This window comes from Mobula birostris, chromosome 17 (assembly GCF_030028105.1).
Source record: "Mobula birostris isolate sMobBir1 chromosome 17, sMobBir1.hap1, whole genome shotgun sequence".
NCBI classification, from domain to species: Eukaryota; Metazoa; Chordata; class Chondrichthyes; order Myliobatiformes; family Myliobatidae; genus Mobula; species Mobula birostris.
Window position 1 is genome coordinate 34,362,004 of NC_092386.1, and position 22,016 is coordinate 34,384,019.

Here is a 22,016-nt window from a genome sequence, read left to right on the forward strand (position 1 = left end):
AAATTTAAAAAATAAACAGTGTAATAAAGGAATAACAAGGCAGTGTTCATGGGCTTGTTTAGAAATCTGAAAGGCAGAGGAAGAAGCTGTTTCTAAATCATTGGCAGCTAACCATCAGGCTCCAATACCTCCTCCCTGATGATACAATAGTAAGAAGACATATCCCAGTGAGGGTCCTTAATAATGGATGCCACCTTAAAGAAGGTTGTGCCTATGATAGAACTGGCCAAGTCTATAATTCACTGCAGCCTCCAATAATCCTATACACTGGAGGCTCCATTCCAGGCTCTTGCAAACCTCTTGCACTAAGCAGGTCCCAAACGTTAACTGAATGATTTTGAACATAACAAATTCTGCGATTTATAAATCGGGAGTTGACTTCAAGAGCGAGGATATTAAGCGTCTTCAAAATACTGGTTTGACAGTAACAGGGGAAACAACGTGTCCAGTTTACATAACAGTACCCCTGGGGAGTTTGTGAAGGATCAGAGATGTTGCAACAAAATTACTGACAAGTCCTGAAAGGTCTCGTGACCACCATAGTGAAATGCCATTAAGTGAGGTGAGCCGTGATAAAGTGGTGTGAAGTGACAAAGGCAGCGGCACGACGGCTGCGGTGGCCGGTGATAAAGATAGCAACAGCGTCCGCGGTGGTGGGAGGTGGGAAAGGCAGCAGTATCGACAGTGACAGCTGCGGCGTGGGGAGGTGATAAAGGTAGCGGCAGCGCCGTCTGTGGTGGGAGGTAATAAAGGCAGCGGCAGCTGCTCTGCAGTAGGAGGTGATAAAGTCAGCGGTAGCGCCATCTGTGGTGGAAAGCCGTAAAGACAGCTGCAGCAACTCTGCGATGGGATGTGGAAAAGGCGGGACTAGGCGGCCGGAAGTGGCCCCTCATTACCTCCAGAGGTTTCCCGAATGCGGGAGTGAAGAGATGGAGGCTGCGCTGGAGGACGGCGAGGTGCTGGACTCAGAGTCGGAGTCGGAGATGACAACCGGCGCCGAGTCGCAGGTACCGGTGCAGGAGTGATGTGTGGGAGTATTCAGGGGTTCATGCTGCGGCCTGGTGAGCTACTGCAGTTGTGAGGATGCAGGAGTCTGCGGGCTCCTTCGTGGTAAAGCCGGTGCCCATCCACACGTGGGGTAAGGTGGGCCCAGGCGATGTGAGGAAGAGCCACGGTTACTTGAAACTCTTCACCTCTTCCTCAGATCCTCCCCCGATCCATATCCGTGCCGAGCTGTGTCCCAGACGTACTGTATATTGTCATTCTAATCTGTGGTGAAATTTCAGCTCCATATTTGAATCCTGCCATTAAATTTTTGCTGTTATCAGAACAATGACTAATCTGATTAAATACATAACTGATATATGTGGCTGTGACCATAGTAATACAGCCCTCTCATTCTTCGTACTTCATCCATTAATAATTGGCCCTGATGCAGGATTTGTCCAAATGTCAACAATTGCTTTCCTCTCACAGATGCTACTGGATGCTCTGAATTTTTACAGCAGATTATTACTCGAGAGCCCAGCATCTGCAGCTTCTTGTGCATTCCATTATCTTTGGTTCAGCTTTGCTGCCTGATTCGTAGCCTAGCGCGAGGAACACCTTGCACCCTATATTAATTGTTGTTAGCAATACTTTGAATAATATTCTAAATTCTGATTTGATTTTCAATTGTACTTGTATACCTTTATTAATCCCTTCATCGGTGCCATTACCATATTTACATGTGCAATGCTTTCCAGTCCTGCTCTATGTGTGAATTTTCTGTGTCCCTACAATGAATGTACATTTCTGATTTTGACTGCTGTACCCTCCAGTGTTATATTTCCTGAACAATCTGCATCCCTTTACCCTTTAAGATGCTTAAAAGAATACTTCTTTGAGCATCCTGCCCTAGATCGTGGTATCAAATTCTGCTTGACAACAGTATGCTTGGCATAATTTACTATGTCCAAAGTATAATGTAATGCAAGTTATTATTTCTGTGATTGAACAATCCAAATTTAGCTACAGGTTATATCTTTGATTCTAAACCCAATATCCATGTGTAGAGGTTTTAATAATGGTATTAAAAACTCCTAATGCAATTTAAAGGATAAATGTAATTTTATGGATCACAGCATCTTTTAAATAAAGAAAACATCTATTGTAATTTTGATCAAGGAACTTGGTTATTTCAAAGAGCTATAAGCAGGCAAAAAACTGATTTTGCACAGCTTTTGGGAATCATTGCATAAAACTTAATAATTTTATTATGCAATTTTTGTATGAACAAAATATTTGATTATTGGATAATTATGGAATGGGAATTTTGGGGGAAACAAGATTTGGAATGGTGGAGAGAGAAATTGGTAACAAGGTGAAATTGTGTAATTACAAGTGATTACACCTATGATTTAATGTTTTGAAAAATAAATAATTGTCATTAAACCGATTGAGATGTTCATTCTTACTAACTGTTCATTCTTACTAACTGTGTTGTATTTCATTCCAAGAACCAGCAATCTGCACTTCCTACCTACTCCGCAACCCTGTTTACTGAGCAAAATGACTTTCAACCTCGTCCATCTTCATTTGGTTTGAGCAATTGCTACCGAGTCACTGCATCTGACAACTCCAGTGAAGACAGTGAGCAAGACTCTGAAGAAGAAGAAAGACTGTTGTGGCGTAAAAAACGACAGAAGTGTTCACACAATGGAGGCGATGTACCTCGAAAACCATCAGTAATGCCTTTTGGCACAGCTGGAGAAAGTTTTGCAACTTCAAACAATCCTGCCAAAACAACAGGTCACAAAGTTAACAATGTTTGGGGCTGTGTGCTGCAGGAGCAGAATCAAGATGCTGTGGCGACAGAGCTGGGGATTCTGGGAATGGAAGGCACCGTTGACATGGCTTCTCGGCAGTCTGAGACTTACAATTATATACAGGCAAAGAAAATGATAAGAAAACAACAGGAGGAGGAGGAAAAAAAAGAACTGGCTAAATTAGAAAAAGAATTGGAGGAATATGTTCAGGATGGAAAGGTCAGCAAAAAACAGCCAGTGTCTAATTCAGGCAACCTCAAGCGAAAAAGACCTATCAAAGAGAGGCTGGGTGAAAGAGTTGAAATGGACTATAAAGGAAAATGTGATATTACTGAAGATGATAGTCCAGACAAGATTTCTGACGAAATAGCTCACAGGTTAGTTGCTGCTGCATATTAGTTGTCATTGTACCATTAACAGTTTGGAGACTGTGCAGCTCCTAACATTTTCCTTTGCCCAGTGTAGTCCAAGTCTTTGTGGTTTGTTCAGCGCAGGCAGAAGTTATCAAACTTGGATTCAGTACCTTTAATTCTCTTAAATTGCTCTTTAACAAATGAAGCCAGGAATATTAAAACAATAGGCCCTCCATTTGCCGTTTCCAAGCATCAAGTGAAGTGGCCTAACAAAGACTGGGTCTCCTTTTTTCCTCTCTTATGGCCAATACCTGAAAGTCATATGTCAAATGTTCCATAGCTGAACATCAGAAAACCACTCCAAAACAGCTTTGTTTTACAGGAATCCCACCAGATATAAGATAGTGTTTTCTGAGTTGCAACTCATGAGCAAGTTGGTTGATAAGATGTGATGGCCTTGAAATTACTCAATTAATTTTTATGTTTTGCTTTTGTCCCCACAGGGGGTAAATGTACACATGCAAACATGCACTTTAATGCCACTTCTTCAACCAATGTACTCTGCCCACCTTTCCGTGGTACATAGTAATGCACACAAAATGCTGGAAGAACCAGCACTCAGGCAGCATCTATGCACAGATGCAATGGACACAAGATTACAAAGAGTTATACCTGGTGTAGTGGCAAAACCAAAATAAAACAATTGCCGCTAGCCTGCAACTGCTACAGAGTTGTCCTACTCGCATGACACATTCCTCGGTTCCAATGATTGCTCCAAAAGTTGAATCCTTTATTCGATCTTTTATTAGCAATTAGCAAACATACAATCTTGGAGCAATGAAACTTCAGCATACCCAAGTGTAAGCTAAGTGCTATACAGTGTTGGGAAGCATTATTTAGCAATCAGCAAAAGATAAAACCTCTGTCCCAAGCTACAAACTGCAACAAAATAAGCAAGAATTTAACTTATTCCCTTCACTTTTACCACGCCCCCACTTGTGACTAGTTATCATAATAAACACGCAACACAGAATACAAAACAGATAGAGAACAGATTCATGGCTCCTATAACTATGTTAAAGAAGTGGGTAAAGATCAAGCGCAAGAAAGTATAATGTGAGACTGGTTAAAATTGTCCATTTTGGTTGGATCAAAAAATAATATTGTTGTGAGAATGCAAAGCTCAAATGCAGGAGAAACTGGATAACATGATGTATGATGTGCAAATAGCAGTTATGTTTAGAACATATTTTGGAGGACTGTAGGGGGAAAAATTATACCTCAGTTACATATAACTTTAGTGAGAACGTTTCTGGGAATTGATGTAAAAGGATGTAATGCATTAAAAGAAATTCAGAAAAGTAATTGGAATGGGCAGTTTGAATTAGTGGAAAAGTTGTATAGGCAAGGCTGAAGAATAACAGATTTTGATTGAAATATGCAAATCCTAAGTTTGACAAGGTGGATATTAAAGACAAGGTGAAAATTTTCCTCTTGGAGAATTTTGAGTTGTTAGAACACCTTGTAGGGTGATGGCAGAGATAGATGGACACTTGATAATAAGAGGATGTAAAATTACCTGGGCATACAGGTAGATAAGATCACTCATGACCTTACAGGTGATTATGAACTAATGTTCTCATTTTATTTCTGAAGAACTTGATTCCTCTCTGCCAGTAAGGAAGGTCACTAGTGACTGTGGTGTTACAATACATGCACAGTTAAGTTGTAACACTTCAGGTCTGGTTGATTGTGGACATCCTTATCATGTTGTACTTTTCAGTTTGGAGAGCAAACTGACAATTACAGTCTGAGTCTTTGTACATTATCAAGAACAGAAAAGTTGGAACGGTAGTTCAGCTATAATTTATTTTTATGATGCAAATTGGATATAACACAATTGAAGAATTAGCGAAGACTGTTTTGTATTATACAGATCAAGCTGGTTATAATGCAATTGCAGTGGGGAACTGCAGAATAACTTTTAGTTACTTTGGAAATGGGCTGAAAAAATAGCCCACTTCCACCTTTGGGGGGTGGGGGGGGGAAGTTGTGGTGGAAACTGTTTGAAATGTAACCTCCCCACAATAATCAGACATCAATCTCTTAGGAACAAAGGATGCTAGTTTCACATGGGAACGCTTGGAAATTAACAAAAAGTCGCTTCTATTGATACTTGTTATAACAAACAATGTAACATATGGCTTTTTTGTGTTGGAGTAACAAAATAAACTTTGGCTAAAATCAACTTTGTTCCTGAAAGAAAAATGACTTGATTTTGCAAGTTTAAAATTCTCTAGGCCAAATCCCCCTTTTTCTATTGGCACAGTTTTTAATAATGTGATCTGCTATAATAAAAGATTTCTTAGGAATGAAACTATTATGTTATAGCAGAACTACCTGTGTGTAGTGTGTTATAATCACTAAACGCAGTGCCTATAAAAAGTATTCACCACACCCCTGGAACTTTTCATTTTTTGTTGTTTTTCAACATTGAATCACAGTGGATTTCATTTGCCTTTTTGACACTGATCAACAGAAAAAGACTCTCATGGCAAAGTGAAAATAGATCCCTACAAAGTATCCAAACTAATTACAAGTATAAAATACAAAATAATTGATTGCACAAGTGGAGTATTGTGAACGGCTTTCTGCCCCTTATCTTAGAAAGGATCTGCTGAAACTGGATAGAGTTCAAAGGAATTTCATAAAAATGATTCCAGGATTGACATATAAAGAGCGTTTGATGGCTCTGGGCCTGTATTCACTGGAATTTTGAAGATGGGGTGACCTCATTGAAACCTATCGGGTGGTTATTCACCCCCCGCCCCCCCCCCCCAATCAATATTTAGTAGCTGCACCTTTGGCAGCAATTACAGCCTTGAGTCGGTGTGAATAGGTCTCTTTCAGATTTGCAGATCTGGAAACTTCAATTTTCCCCATTCTTCTTTACAAAACTGCTCACGTTCTGTCAGATTGCATGGGGATCGCAAGTGAACAGCCCTTTTCAAGTCCAGCCAAGAATTCTCAATTGGATTGAGGTCTGGGCTCTGACTTGGCCATCCAGGACATTAGCTTTGTTGTTTAGCCATTCCTGTGTAGCTTTGGTTTTGTGCTTGGGGTCATTGTCTTGCTGGAAAGCAAATCTCCTAGGTCGCCGCTCTCTTGCAGACTGCATCAGGTTTTCCTGCAGGATTTCCCTGTATTTTGCTGCATTCATTTTGTCCTCTACCTTCACAACCCTAACAGGGCCTGCTGCAGTGAAGCATCCCTACATCATGATGCAGCCACCACCATGCTACACAGTAAGGACGGTGGGTTTTTAATGATCTGCAGTTTTTGGCTTACGCCAAACATAGCATTTAGTCTGATAGCCAAAAGGTTCAATTTTGGTTTCATCAGACCATAGAATTTTCTTCTAGCTGATTTCAGCATCTCCCATGTGCCTTCCGGTAAACTCTAGATGAAATTTCATGTGAATTTTTTTTCAACAGTGGCTTTCTTTTTGCCACTCTCCCATAAACGTGCAACTGGTGAAGTATCCAGGCAACAGTTCTTGTAAACACAGTCTTCCCCATCTCAGCCACTAAAGCTTGCAACTCCTTCAGGGTTGTCATAGGTCTCCTGGTGGCCTCCCTCACTACTCCCCTTCTTGCACTGTCATCTAGTTTCTGAGGATGGCCTGCTCTAGGTAGATTTACAGTTGTGCCATATTTTTTCAGTTTCTTGATGATTGACTTAATTGTACTCAATTCAGTGACTTGGAAATTTTCATGTATGCATCTCCTGACTTGTGCTTTTCAATAACCTTTTGCGGAGTTGCTTGGAGTGTTCTTTTGTCTTCGTGGTGTAGTTTTTACCAGGATACTGACTCACCAGCAGTTGGACCTTCCAGGTACAGTATTTTCACTACAATCAATTGAAACAGCTTGACTGCACACAGGTGATCTCCATTTAACTGATTATGTGACTTCTAGAACCAATTGGCCTCACCAGTGATGATTTGGTGTGTCATGTTAAAGGAGGTGAATCCTTATGCAATTAATTATTGTCCTTTATATTTGTAATTAATTTAGATCGGTTTATAGAGATCTGTTTTTACTTTGACATGAAAGAGTCTTTTTCTGCTGATCAGTGTCAAAAAAGGCAAATGAAATCCACTGTGATTTAATGTTGAAAAACAATAAAACATGAAAACTTCCAAGGGGAGAGTGAATACTTTTTATAGGCACTGTAAATCATTTGGCAAGAAAAATCTGTCTGGCAGATCAACTTTACTCTTGGAGGGGAACAGAGACTAGATCACCTAAGACAGGAGCTCATCCTTTGAAACATCGGTGTTGGCCATATGTTTAATTTCTTCAGCAGAGTATATATATTTTTATAAAATAGCCTTTACATTGTTAACTGTTGTTGGTGAGCTGTATGAATGTTATGAAATAAGTGATATGGAACAATTACTAAAATTTTAATTTTAAATTGCAGACTCCGAGAGCCAAAAGCTGCCTTGATACATAGGGTTGTGCAAACTATTGGAAAGAAGAAAGCAATAGAACTCTTGATACAAACAGCTGAGGTTGAACAGAATGGTGGACTCATGATTTTTGTATGTAATAGATTTTCTACTTTAGAATGTTCCATCAATGACAACCTGATTCAATGATAACTGAACCATGTATATCTCTAAAGTCTTGGTCTTGCTCTCCACACTTTATTTAGTTAACTAATGATGCCTGAGCTAATGATGGGTGTGTTATATTTGGCTTTTGTGAGTTTGGAAGAAAGGAAAGTGCCAATATTTCTCTTGCAATGCTGTTGGTTTTGAATGTGTTTTCATCAATTGTTTATGCAGGGGAGTTTGAACTGAAGAAATAATGCTCCAGGAAGATCAGTGAAGGGAAATGCCATCAACTGAGTGTCATCAATAGGATTTCACGCAATTTACTAAAAACTAAGGATGCTGCTTTTCTTTTACACAGGATGGCAGTCGCAGAAGAACACCTGGTGGCGTTTACCTACAGTTGTTGAAAAATACTCCAAGTATCACTCAAGATCAGATAAAGGTTAGAGTCCGACAGATTTGATTGATGAATTTGAGAATTAAATGGTCACCTATTTTTCTTGCATCTCACTATCTGCATGAATAAAAACTTTATGAAAATTGTGATATACATATGTTAGCCAGTCTTGGCAGAGCAACAATGAGAATGCCATAATGCCTTACACAAGGAAATCTGCAGATGCTGGAATTTCAAGCAACACACGTAAAAGTTGCTGGTGAATGCAGCAGGCGAAGCAGCAACTGTAGGAAGGGGTACAGTCGATGTTCAGGCCAAGGCCCTTCGTTAGGACTAACTGAAAGAAGAGCTAGTAAGAGATTTGAAAGTGGGAGGGGGAGGGGGAGATCCAAAATGATAGAAGAAATCAGGAGGGGGAGGGATGGAGCCAAGAGCTGGACAGTTGATTGGCAAAAGGGATATGAGAGGATTATGGGACGGGAGGCCTAGGGAGAAAGAAGGGGGGGGGAGCCCAGAGGATGGGCAAGGAGTATAGTGAGAGGAACAGAGGGAGAAAAAAAGAATACATATATAATAAATTAAAATGTTCCCCTTGTCCTCACCTACCACCCCACTAGCCTCCGGGTCCAACATATAATTCTCCATAACTTCCACCACCTCCAACGGGATCCCACCACTAAGCACATCTTCCCCCCCTCCTCTGCTTTCCACAGAGATCTCTCCCTACGCGACTCCCTTGTCCATTTGCGCCCCCCCCCCCCCCATCCCTCCCGGCACTTATCCTTGTCAGTGGAACAAGTGCTACAGATGCCCTTACACTACCTCCCTCACTACCATTCAGGGCCCCAGACACTCCTTCCAGGTGAGGCGACACTTCACCTGTGAGTTGGCTGGGGTGATGTACTGCGTCCGGTGCCCCCAATGCAGTCTTCTATATATTGGCGAGACACGACGCAGACTGGGGGACTGTTTCATTGGACACCTATGCTCTGTCCGCCGGAGACAGCAGGATCTCCCAGTGGCCACACATTTTAACTCCACATCCCATTCCCATTCTGATATGTTTATCGACGGCCTGCTCTACTGTAAAGATGAAGCCACATTCAGGTTGGAAGAAGAACACCTTATATTCCGTCTGGGTAGCCTCCAACCTGATGGCATGAATATTGACTTCTCAAACTTCCGCTAATGCCCCTCCTCCCCCTCGTACCCCATCCGTTATTTATTTATTTATTATTGTGTGTGTGTGTGTGTGTGTGTGTGTGTGTGTGTGTATATATATATATTTATATATATATATATATATATATATATATATATATATATATATATGTTTTTCTCTCTCTCCTTTTTCTCCCTCTGTCCCTCTCACTACTTGCCCATCCTCTGGGCTTCCCCCCCTTTCTTTCTCCCTATGCCTCCTGTATCATTTCAGATCTTTTTCTCCCCCTCCCCCTCCCACTTTCAAATCTCTTACTAGCTCTTCTTTCAGTTAGTCCTGACGAAGGGTCTCGGCCCAAAACTTTGACTCTACCTCTTCCTAGAGATGCTGCCTGGCCTGCTGCATTCACCAGCAACTTTTATGTGTGTTGCCATAATGCCTTATTTTGCTTTTAAACCTTTTGAGCTCTTAATCTTCATTTGGGATTAACTGCTTGAAGTGTACATACACTCAGTGGCCACTTTATTAGAACACCTGTGCCACTGCTCATATGCACATATCTAATCAGCCAATGATGTGGCAGCAACTCAGTGCATGAAAGCATCCAGACATGTTCAGGAGGTTCTGTTGTTGTTCAGACTAAATATCAGAACGGGCAAGAAATATGATCTAAGTGACTTCAACCATGGAATGTTTGTTGATGCCAGACAAGGTGTCTTGAGTATCTAAGAAAGTGCTGATCTTTTGGGATTTTCATGCACAACAGTCTCTAGAGTTTACAGAGAATGATGCAAAAAACATCCAGTGAGTGGCAGTTCTGTGGGCGAAATGCCTTGTTAATGAGGGAGGTCAGAGGAAATTGGCTAGGCTGGTTCAAGCCAACAGGAAGGCAACAGCAGCTCAAATAACAAGGCATTATAACCGTGGTGTGCAGAAAAACATCTCTGAATGCACAACACATTGAACCTTAAAGTGGATGGGCTACAGCAGGAGACAATAAACATCCAGAAGTACACTCAGTGACCACTTTAATAGGTATTTCTTGTACCTAATAAAGTTGCCACTGAGTGTACATAAACAGCTAGACAACCGATGAATGTTATTTCAGCTACTTTTGTTGTTAAGAATGGTCTCTTGAGCGAGTCCGCATGTATTAATGTGATCCTTTTGTTCTTTGAAGTCCCAAGAATCTGTTAATGCATGTGTTATTAATCTTCTGCTCAGGTTCCTCAGATTGGCCTTGAACCAATTGTTATCTACAAGGCTCCTCATGTCCATCCTCTGACATCACTCGCTTCCTTCATTGTAGATGCTTAGATAGTTTTGACTCTGGTTTCTTATTAATTTCATGGTTAAACTTTGAAAATATTATTACAAAATGCAGCATTTATCTTTTTTAGAAGGCTTAAATTACAATTATATTAAAATGAAAATGTTTCGTGATTTCAATCAACAGGAAATATTTTATGATGAAAATCAGAAGGAATATAATTCCAAAAAGGCAGCTAAGAAAAGGAGGCGTCACATAATTGGAAAAAAGATGAAACAGGCAATCAAGGATCTGAATTTGCAAGTAGATGATGATGCTTCACGAGAGACTTTTGCTAGTGACACAAATGATGCTTTGGCTTCTGTTGAAGATACAGAAGAAGTTCAGATGGATAAGTCAACATTAGATCTAGAAGATGCAATTGACCTTGATCATAGTAATGATTTGGAAATATTTTGAATAATTCTAAAAATACTGACATTACTACAAAACAGATGTAATCATTGTTACTGCATTGCTGATCTCATTGAAATTTCAATTTGAAATGTGTTACATTTAAAACGCCTCATCATGGTTTCATTTTTGATTCTTTATGGTGGTGATTGTTTGTCAACTTGTAAATTAGTGTTGTCACTGTTTCAATCTCACAGTATTGTTAAAGATATAACATAAAGCAACACATTCATATTAGCAAAAGTAAATTACAGCAGTGTATTTGTGATCAATATTCTGTAAATTTATCTTGGTGCACATCGATTATTTTGGAGAACTTTTTTAAAGAATAAAATGCAGATATTCTTTGCAGGTCATTTGATTCATTTCAGCAGAAATGAATCTGGTTTTAAAAACAAAGAAAACTATATTGAATGAATATAAATAACTTGGGTTCCTTGTACAAAATTATTTGAAACACTGAAAAGGTATTTAGTAATTGGGTTTTATTAATAGCAGTATGAAATACATAAAATGATGACCTATATATACAATGCAATGGTTCAGATATACTAATACACTAAAAATTACAAGTCATTATGCAACACATATTCTTAATGATGCTGGAAAACTACCATCTGTGGAGAAACTGGGAATAATGGGATGATTTGCACCTAAGCAGAGAAGACCAGTGGTTAGTTTTAATATTTTTAAATTGACAGAATAGAGCGAAGACTCCTGGTTTGTGAGCCAGTAGTGAGCAATTACTATTGTGTATGGACCTGGTTGGGTGGGGGGAAGGAAATAACTGTCATGTGAGAGGGATCAAACAACCAAACTACCTTGACTTTAAAGTAAACTAGATATCAATGAATATAATCTAACAGCGTACAAATACACTCAATAACCACTTTATTAGGTACACCAGTGCTCATTAATCATTCAATCATGTAAATACTCAATGCACAAGAGCATGATAGTTGGTGCTAGACAAGCTGGTTTGAGTATCTCAGAAACTGCTGATAGAAACATAGAAAACCTAGAGCATAATACAGGCCCTTCGGCCTACAAAGCTGTGCAGAACACGGTAGCCTTAGAACTACCTAGGCTTACCCATAGCCCTCTTTTTCTAAGCTCCATGTATCCATCCAGGAGTCTCTTAAAAGACCCTATTGTTTTCGCCACGGCCGGCAGCCCATTCCACGTACTCACCACTCTGCATAAAAAGTTTTACCCCTGACATGTCCTCTGTACTTACTTCCAAGCACCTTAAAACTATGCCTTCTTAGCCTTGGGAAAAAGCCTTTACTATCCACATGATCAATCCCTCATTATCTTGTACACCTCTATTAGGTCACCTCTCATCCTCTGTCACTCCAAGAAGAAAAGGCCAAGTTCACTGAACCTATTCACATCAGGCATGCTTCCCAATTCAGACAACATCCTTGTAAATCTTGTCTGCACGCTTTCTATAGTTTCCACATCCTTCCTGTAGTGAGGCGACCAGAATTAAGCACACTACTCTGTGACGGGGTCCTGAATTACCCCCATGAACTGTGCTTTTGAAAAGAGAGGTTGAGAGTTATTTAACACTGACATGTTTTTAAGAGAGATGAAGACTAACTTTTGGACTGACACTTTAGGGCATGAGAATAACTTTTGGATTTCTGCTGAGTTGGAGAGAGAAGGCACCGAGCAGCTCGTAAGTCGCTATGGTGACCGAGGGCAGTGTTATTTGAAGGACAATGGATGTTATGATTTTTCAGCAGCATGTTTATACTTCCCAAGGACATGGCATGCTTGTATATTTTTTACACAGATAAAGGCGGAGTTATTTGAATGATAGTTGGTACCTAGTACGGTGAGATAAGTAGGAGGTCAGATGATAGATCTCAGGCACATGTTTTGAGCACTGAATGAGCTTTGTTGTGCCTGCAGAAGAAGTGGGCTCTTGGAGAATCGATCAGTGGCTCTTGCAGGGAGAAAAGGGATTGACCAGTGGGGAGTTGTCCATGTGTCCAACCTTGCTTGGGTTGATAACTCCACCACAGAAAAACGATCCCCTTCGTTGTGGTCACAGTGGGTGACTTTTAAAGGATTTCTGAGGACAAGAAGAAGATCGACGGCGTCAGCTCAACTGAAGACTCAAATCTCTCCCTCTCTCTCTCCATCAGTACTCAACGCAATACCACGAACTGAACTGAACTTTACTCATTAGTGTAAGACTATCTATTTACCCCTAGACTTGAAGAAGCTTGGTTTTTCATATATATTTCCACACTTACTGATTTACTTACTTATATATAATCATTGCTAACCTGTTTAATATATCTGATTTATATTAGTGTATTGCATAGTTACTAATAAATAATATTAGCTAATGGCAATACTGGACTCCAAAGTGTTTTCCATTTCTGCTGGTTCTTTAACCCGTCACGGGGTATGTGACAATTCCAAGTGGGGTCTGACCAGGGTCCTATATAGCTGCAACATTACTTCTTGGCTCTTAAACTCAATCCCACGATTGATGAAGGCCAATGCTCCGTATGCCTTCTTTACCACAGAGTCAACCTGCATAGCAGCTTTGAGTGTCCTATGGACCCGGACCCCAAGAACCCTCTGATCTGCCACACTGCCAAGAGTCTTGCCATTAATGCTATATTCTGATCTGGGAATTTCACACACAATAATCACAGTTTACTGAGAATGGTGTGAAAAACATACAAAATGAACAGTGAGCGGCAGTTCTGTGGGCAAAAGTGCCTTGTTAATGAGAAAGGTCACAGGAAAATGGTCAGATTGTTTCAAGCCACTGGGGAGGTGACAGTGGCTGAGATAACCACATGTTACAATAGTGGTGTGCAGAAAAACATCACAACATGTCATACATTGAAGTGGATGGGCTACAGTAGCAGAAGACTATGAACACACATACGGTGGCCACTTTATTAGATACCTCTTGTAACTAATAAAGTGGCCACTGATTGTAGTTATATGTTCATTGGTAATTGCTGAGCGTTTCACAAGGTCTTGAAGGCATGTCTGATGATGCTTGACAAAGCAACTCAAAATTCACCCATTAGAGTTATGGGTGATGTTATGGCACTGAACAAACTTCAAAACCTGCCCTGATTCCAGTCAATGATCACCTTCCACTTCATTGCTGAGTATCACATTGTGCTACTGACTTCAAGTTGAACTTTAAATCAACGGCACACATAACACTATCACACCAGATCAAAATCCATATCCGCTCCCAGGATGGGAATCATCATCTTAAAACCAGCTTTCATTCTGTGTTCACCAAGAAATCAGCTAATACTACTGTCACCTATAATCACACCGACCTAGAAAACAATACTGAACTGGGCTAGCAAGCATAAGCATAGACCATCTTAACCCGAACACAAATATTTTGGCAGAATACTGACTCAACATGTGGTTGGGTTCTTTAAGTGCAGGTTGAGTAGCTATATGCTAAACTGGAGGTTCCCTGGTTATTCAGTATAAAGCCAGTTCTTTTTTTGAAACTATGGGTTGAAGTATATGTTCTACAGGAACAGAAGGGCAATATTTTGGAAGCTGATATCCACCTGCAGAACTTAATGGAAGCCAGTATAAAAAGATTTCGGATCCATTTGTTTAATGCTTAGGGAACTTCTTGCTTCTTGCTTGGGAAACAACACACATTGCAATTATATGAAAGACTTTGTCCATGTGAAGTGGCAAACCACAGTATGAGTGAATCCCATATTTAACGGAATATATTTGCAGCTATGAATACCAAGTTCTGAGAATCACAGTACACAGTCAACGTACAAACTACAATAATTAATAAAAGCTGCTCCAGAAAATATTTCACTTAAAATCATAAAGCATTATCTTTAATTACTGGCTCCCAGATTATAAACAACCTGAAAAAGGAACTAGTGCTTTCCCAGCATATATGATGAATAAACTGTTCTTGGGCTTCCAGCCTGGTACAAATATCAATTATAACTGACATTTCATTGATAAACTCTGCTATCTTCATCAGGGATGACACCCAGTCACGTCTAGTCTGGTGGTATTTATACCCCCGCAGTCCGTCCCTTCTGGTTGGTTAGTACTCATCCAATCAGGTTTCCGCTCTCCCACCTTGTTTACAACTGAATTCCAGTTCTTACTTAGACCGAGACCTTTGTCTCTGTTAAAATTTTTCTCCTTTGGTTTTATTTCAATGGCTTCCTTTAGCAGGTAGTCCCAAAAGTCATTGGCGTGGCGCAGTAGTTTTGTGCCATCGAAGTCAATCCTATGGCCATTGCAAATGCAGTGTCCTGCTACCACCGATTTCTCCGGGTAACCCAATTGGATACACTTCCTGTGCTACTTGTTGCGGGTTACCACTGTGAGTCCTATCTGGCCAATATATGCTGCTCCGCCTTCACAGAGAATCCTATAAACACTAGCCAACCTGAGCCTCAGGTCATCTTCGACCCACGTAGACTGTGATTTGAGCTTTCTTATGGGTTTGTGGATGGTATTAATCCGGTATTTCTAAAGGATCATGGCAAACCTTCCAGAATCTGTGGAAGTATAGGGAAGATCGGTGGTAGCAATGGGTTCCTCCTCATTGTTAGAGTTCCTGGTTTTTCCGTCCTGACTTGGCTTATAGAAGTATGTTTTCAGGATTTGTTTGTTGGAGATAGTCTCTCTTCATTTGAACAATTGTCAGCTAAGTATAGCCTACCCAAAACCCACTTTTTCGATATTTACAAATTAGAGACTTTTTGTGTTCTCAAGTACATACATTTCCTAAAAGTCCAGGTAAGATTTTACTTGATATAATTTTTAATTTGAAACCCTTCCATAATGGATCTATATCTAATATTTATGGTATGTTGTTGGGAATGAGAAATATTCCTTTAGATAAAATTAAAAATCTCTGGGAACAAGATTTACAGATTCCAATTTCTGAGGATACTTGGAATGAAATATTTTAATTAGTTATACATGATCGTTATGTGCCTGTCATTCCCTTCTACAATTTAAAGTGGTTTATAGGGCCCACATGACTAAAGATAAGCTCTCTCATTTTTATTCGGATATATCTCCCTGTTGTGATAGATGTAACAATAGAGAAGCTTCACTAATCCATATGTTTTGGATTTGTCCGAGTCTTGAAAGATATTGGAAGGAAGTATTCTAAGCTTTTTCGGTGCTTTTTAAAGTAAATTTTAAACCTAATCCTTTGACTGCCTTATTTGGTATTGTTGGAGGAAATGATATTATTTTGGAGCCACATGATTTGCATATTTTGGCTTTTATTTCTCTTATAGCCAGGAGAGCATTGTTGCTTAAGTGGAAGGATGCTACTCCACCTACTCATACTCATTGGTTAAATGATGTTATGTCATGCTTAAATTTAGAGAGGATTTGCTGTTCAACTTCTGAATCTAGACAAGATTTTCTAACATTGTGGGGACCTTTTTTGAATTATTTTCAAAATCTTTGATTTGCTATTAAGCACAGATGTTGGCTAACAATATGTTTTATTATATGATAAGGATTTTTTCCCTTTCCTTTTTTTTAAACAAACAGCTGTTTTTTTTTCCCCTGGTAGTGGGTTTAGATTTTTTTTGTATAATAAAATTATCTCTTTTCAATATTATGGTTAAATTTAATGTATACAGATATGAGGTATGAAGACTATATTTGTGATTCCAATATATTGTAACCAATATGTTATACATCCTACTGTACTCTGTATTCTTTTATGTAAGAAATCAATAAAAATATTGAAAAAGAAAAAGAAATATGGCAACACAAATTCTCTCATATATGTTTAAAGTATTTTTCATATTGGTAAATATAATGTTTTATGTTATTCATTAATGGCTGGACACAGTATACAATATTCCATTAATTTAATTATGGGTAGTGTTATGATTATTTAATGAAAGGAATAAATAGTAGCAATCATATAATGTACAGGTAGCTATAGAAAATGGATGTTTCTGACATGGTCAGCTCAGGAACATAACTCAGGAATTACTTGTAATCTACAAGAAGTCAAATGATTATATATTCAATTGTAATTTCATAATTCAGAATTAATCAACAACCTATTATTATCCATAATGCATATGTTAAGATCTTTTAAAAATCTTGCCCATTCATCAAGAGAGAATACACCTAAAAGAAAGTTGTCTCATGTTCCACTCAAATGGACTGCAAACCTGGCCAATGTTACCATGACGATAGCTCTTTTCTGAATTTATGTTCCTTCCCAATTATTCCCAGGCCTGGCACATCCTGTCAATCATGCACAGCAACAGCTAAGGATAAAATGCAAATATTAAAACTACAGAAAGGTCTTGGCCTTTCCAGCTAAAGGATGTTTCTCAGTACAGAAATATTTATAGAAACGAGGACAACCAATCAAAAGTGTTGGTTCATATAGGAGTAACTAGCAGGAAATAATGCAACAACAGTGTGGTGGTGCAGCGGTTTCCTTCTTTGTCCTAAAGATGCACACAGGTAATTGGACTCACCCCTGTAAATTACAAGCTAGTATCAGTTATTGGCAAAGGAATCTCAGGGTAGATTTTGTGGGAGACTAACTTGCAGAGGGAGAGGGGAAGTGGAACAAATTGCATTGCTATCTTGGGAGCTAGCATGGATCTGTTGAACCAAATGGCCCCTTTCTGAGTGATTAGTATGAACTCTTTAAAGGTCACAATCGAAAATAGTCTCAAAAATTACAGATACAGATCACAAAGGTGCAGACACAAAAACCGAGAGAATGAGATGGCCTTCATGGATCATGGTGCAATGAACCATGATTCACATTGTTATGATAGGAGGCCATTATTGTACAGTTTTGTAAAAGTTATTTTTTTTCCAAAAGTATACTTTACTCAGAAATATTACAAAATAAAATTCTTTACAAAAACCATTCGTTGACTCTGAGTCCTTATTCAATAAATAAAGTTATTTACAATAAATCATCCATTGACTCTCAGTCCTTATTCAAAATAAAGATGTTTACAATAAGTCATTTCTTGACTCTCAAACCTTAGTCAAGAATAAAACCTATTTACAATAAAACCAGGCGTTGACTCTCATTCCTTTACGGTCTATACCTTTCCACATTTCCAGCCACTCCTGTGGCACTATGTTGATCCACCTATCCACATTGTTGATGAGGGGTATACTCCTCCCCACCCGACCCCTCCCACTCCCGTGGGTGACGAACCCTAAACTGTGGTCCTTCCCCAAAGGGCCTTTGTGGTGGCTGCACCAAGTTTGAGTGCATCCCTCAGCACGTATTCCTGCAGGCAAGAATGTGCCAGCCGGCAGTACTCAGCCACGGACATCTCCATGTGCTGGTTAGACCATCAATGTTTCAGGCTGACCAAAGAGCGTTCTTCACCGAGTTGATGATCTGCCAGCAGCACCGGATGTTGATCTCTGTGTGCGTCCCCAGGAACAGCCCGTAAATCAGGGAGTCCTCAGTTACGCAGTTGCTGGGCATGAATTTCGACACTGTCCCTTCCATCCTCTTCCACACGTCCTTCACGTACCCACAGAGTGCAAAGAGGTGAGTCACGGACTCCACCTCAGAAAGTTATTGCCATATTTGAGTGAGAAATGCACAATTTTGTGTAATGTGTACCCAGAGTTGATAGCAAGTATTGTATGGTTAAGTCCATTCTTGTTGCTAAGCAAACATCATTAAGGTTTTTCAAATGACATCATAATAGTATGATACATATACATAGCCAATGTATTCCTGTGTTATTAAGTTACTTGGATATTCAGTGAGTAGGGCTGACACAGGATTTTTTGGAAGCCTTGAATCAAAAGTAAAATTTGAAGATTTTGGTGTACATTCCCTACAATCAATCATCATGAGCAGTTCAAAGGTTGATGCAGCAACGGACACCGAAGTCAAGCTGTGAGGAAAACAATTGCATTTCTCATAGTATAACCTGCATTGAGTATTTATGCTACTTGTGTTTTCCTCAAATGTGTAAAATATCACATTGGGCACCAATAAATTACAGGATTTTATGTTTTTCCATCAAAATGTATTATATTGCCAAGAGGTTGTGGATGTTCGTTGATTCAATAGCGCTTGTGTCGGGTAATGTGACCGGGAGAAATGTACATAATTTACCAGCACCAGCATTGAGTTGGGGTTTCACTGGTCTGACATGATGACAGTTTTACGTAAAGAGTTTTAACACACTTTTAGTTGTAGGTTTTGGAGTTCAATAAAATGTGTTATGGGTTTCACTAAACATAAAAAAACCTCACTTTGTTTTCTCTGCGAAAACTTACACTATTTTTGCCCTGTCCAAGAAACAAAGTTTAATACTAACAAAAATAATATACTGAAAAGAGGCTGCAGAGGGTTGTAGACTCAACCAGCTCCATCACGGACAGGCACAACCCTCTCTGCCATCTAGGACTTCTTCAAATGAAGTATTCATCAATAAAGACCTTTGCCATCTAGGGTATGCCCTCCTTGTGTTGCTAATATCATGGAAGAGGTACAGGTGCCTGAAGATCCACACTCAACAGTTCCTAAATAGCTTCTTCCCCTCTGCTATCAGATTTCTGAACAATCCATGAACACTAACTCATTATCCCATTTTTTCCACTTTTTGTTTAGTAGTTTATAGTAATTTGTTTCCCTAATCACTATATTTCTGCCACAAAACAGTCTGTTCCATATCATAAAATGCTGGTGGAACGCAGCAGGCCAAGCAACATCTATAGGAAGAAGTACAGTTGATGTTTCGGGCCGAGACCCTTCGTCAGACCTGACGTAGGGTCTCGGCCCAAAACATCGACTGTATTTCTTCCTATAGATGCTGCCTGGCCTGCTGCGTTCCACCAGCATTTTGAGTGTGTTGCTTCAATTTCCAGCATCTGCAGATTTTTTCGTGTTTGTGTTTCATATCATGTAAGATTGTGATAATAGTTCTGATTCAGAACCTTACGAGCCCTAATTTTAAGCAGTAACTTATTTTAATGCATCTTATTGAAAGCATTCTGAAAATCCAATTAACTATATCCATTAGTTCACTCCACTCCTCCACCACCTAACCCTGTTTTAATTTCTTTTTATTGTGCTAATTAAACTCCTCCAGCTCTGTGGCTAAATCCTTTTTAACGTTATTTTTAATGTCAACCATTCAATAATAAAAATTGTATTTTCTGTAAGGATGGAATGCATACAATATTCAGTATTTGTATCTGAATAAATACTGTATCTCAAAAATGCAATATCAAAGATCGGAAAAGATACAATGACAAACAGAAGTTTGAGGACAGGTTCTTTTTCAATTGTGAAGGACTTTCTTGTATCCAGCACAGGGGTGTGAGGAGTTTAGGAAATGTGCACCAGCTATCTTAGTCACATTTAAACTTTGAATTGAATGGCTTATTTCTAGAGATAAAAAAAAGAAATGATGTGGAGAATGAAGAGTTTGTAGCTGTTGTTTTATCTTTTAGCATCTCATTTTTAAAATTCTATGGTGTTTGATGTTTTTTTTGTATAATTTGCAATGGTTAAAATGGCACTTTATCTATGCCAAATCCACTCTGTAATTACATAAGTTTAAAAAAAATTCTAACTTTTCATGTTCCAATGCAACTACCAATATTTTCTAGTCATAAATATTTTCCAGCATTATCATAATAAATTTGGTTGCTTTTCCCCCTCAATTGAGATAAAATACTGAGTTTTTAAATAGTGATCCAGCCTTAATTTAAATGAAGAAAAAACTCTAACCTTGGATAAATTGATTTGACTAAAATCCTTAAATCTCAAAGCCACTATGTTTTTAAAGGGATAATTTTTAAATAGGTTTCAGGGAGCAGGCAGGAAAACGGGTTTGAGAGGAATAATAAATCAGCCATGATGGAATGCCAGAGCAGACTTGATGGACTGAATGGTTAATTCTGTTCATATGTCTTATGGTTATCTGCGGGAAAATTAGTTAGGCATTAACATTTATAAATGAGTCATTCTGGCAGCTCTGAAAAATATATACTTTGTGGGATAGTTTAAATGGAAAGTGAAATATCAGAGGTCTGCTGCATAATAATTCTGAAAAAAAAATCAAAAATACGAGTACCAGGTGGAAAGACTTGAAGGGAAAACCACACACAAAAATTAAATAGCTCCAAACCAGCTTAGTTTCAGAGAACTAAACACAGAGATTTGAATAGCTTCTTGTCTCTATGTTTCTACGCTTTTTTTTGGTGTCCTTACCTTATGAAATACCGGTCAAGGTACAAAATGTTACTTATATTAACTGAATTGATGGACTGTAACAAATGGAACTCAGCAAAGATCAGGTAAAGAATCTCATCGATTTATGACCTATAATCGGTCTATAGAATATTTTAAATAAACAATGTATTCACTTGTTAAGGGTTCAGTGGGTTGACAACCATGCAATGCAATTCCATAAGCAGCAAGCTCTGGCAAATGTAAATGAAGGGAGAAAGCTCTAACTAGCATCCTGCATTGAAACAATAGCAGTTCTGCCAGAACATCATTTTTTTCTTTTAATGTAACTTTATCTGGAATAATATATAGATGAAGTATAAATCAGTTCAAGTGTTCACTGCAAATCTACCATAGTTTACAACAATAACTTAGATCCTAAGCAACACACATAAGAGTTGCTGGTGAATGCAGCAGGCCAGGCAGCATCTCTAGGAAGAGATACAGTCAACGTTTCGGGCCAAGACCCTTCGTCGGGACTGTACTGACGAAGGGTCTTGGCCCGAAATATCGACTGTACATGTGTGTTGCTTGAAATTCCAGCATCTACAGATTTCCTCATGTTTGCGTTTTTAAACTTAGATCCTAAAGTGAGATTACAGATTTTTGATAATGCTCTAGTCTTTAAAATGTGTAGGCAACATGGAAATGAGTAAATGTAATTTTCAGAGAAAAACAGGGGCATTAGG

General features: G+C 39.0%; 1 protein-coding gene across 1 annotated transcript; it reads left to right on the plus strand.

Annotated features, from left to right (window-relative positions):
- Nucleotides 1-839: 839 nt before the first annotated feature.
- Nucleotides 840-13,399, plus strand: phax (phosphorylated adaptor for RNA export). Its single transcript, XM_072281077.1, has 5 exons — nt 840-1,007; nt 2,499-3,184; nt 7,646-7,766; nt 8,140-8,223; nt 10,797-13,399. Exons 1-5 carry the CDS (start codon nt 846-848, stop codon nt 11,067-11,069), a joined length of 1,326 nt encoding a protein of 441 aa, XP_072137178.1. The 5' UTR covers nt 840-845; the 3' UTR covers nt 11,070-13,399.
- The last annotated feature ends 8,617 nt before the right edge of the window (nt 13,400-22,016 follow it).

What these genes read in the sequence shown, in the direction of transcription:
- phax (XM_072281077.1), top strand. Translation starts at nt 846, where the DNA reads ATGGGATGTGGAAAAGGCGGGACTAGGCGGCCGGAAGTGGCCCCTCAT. An exon ending in CAACCGGCGCCGAGTCGCAG is followed by an intron (nt 1,008 to 2,498) that starts GTACCGGTGCAG and finishes TTTCATTCCAAG; the next exon opens with AACCAGCAATCTGCACTTCC. An exon ending in TCACTCAAGATCAGATAAAG is followed by an intron (nt 8,224 to 10,796) that starts GTTAGAGTCCGA and finishes TTCAATCAACAG; the next exon opens with GAAATATTTTATGATGAAAA.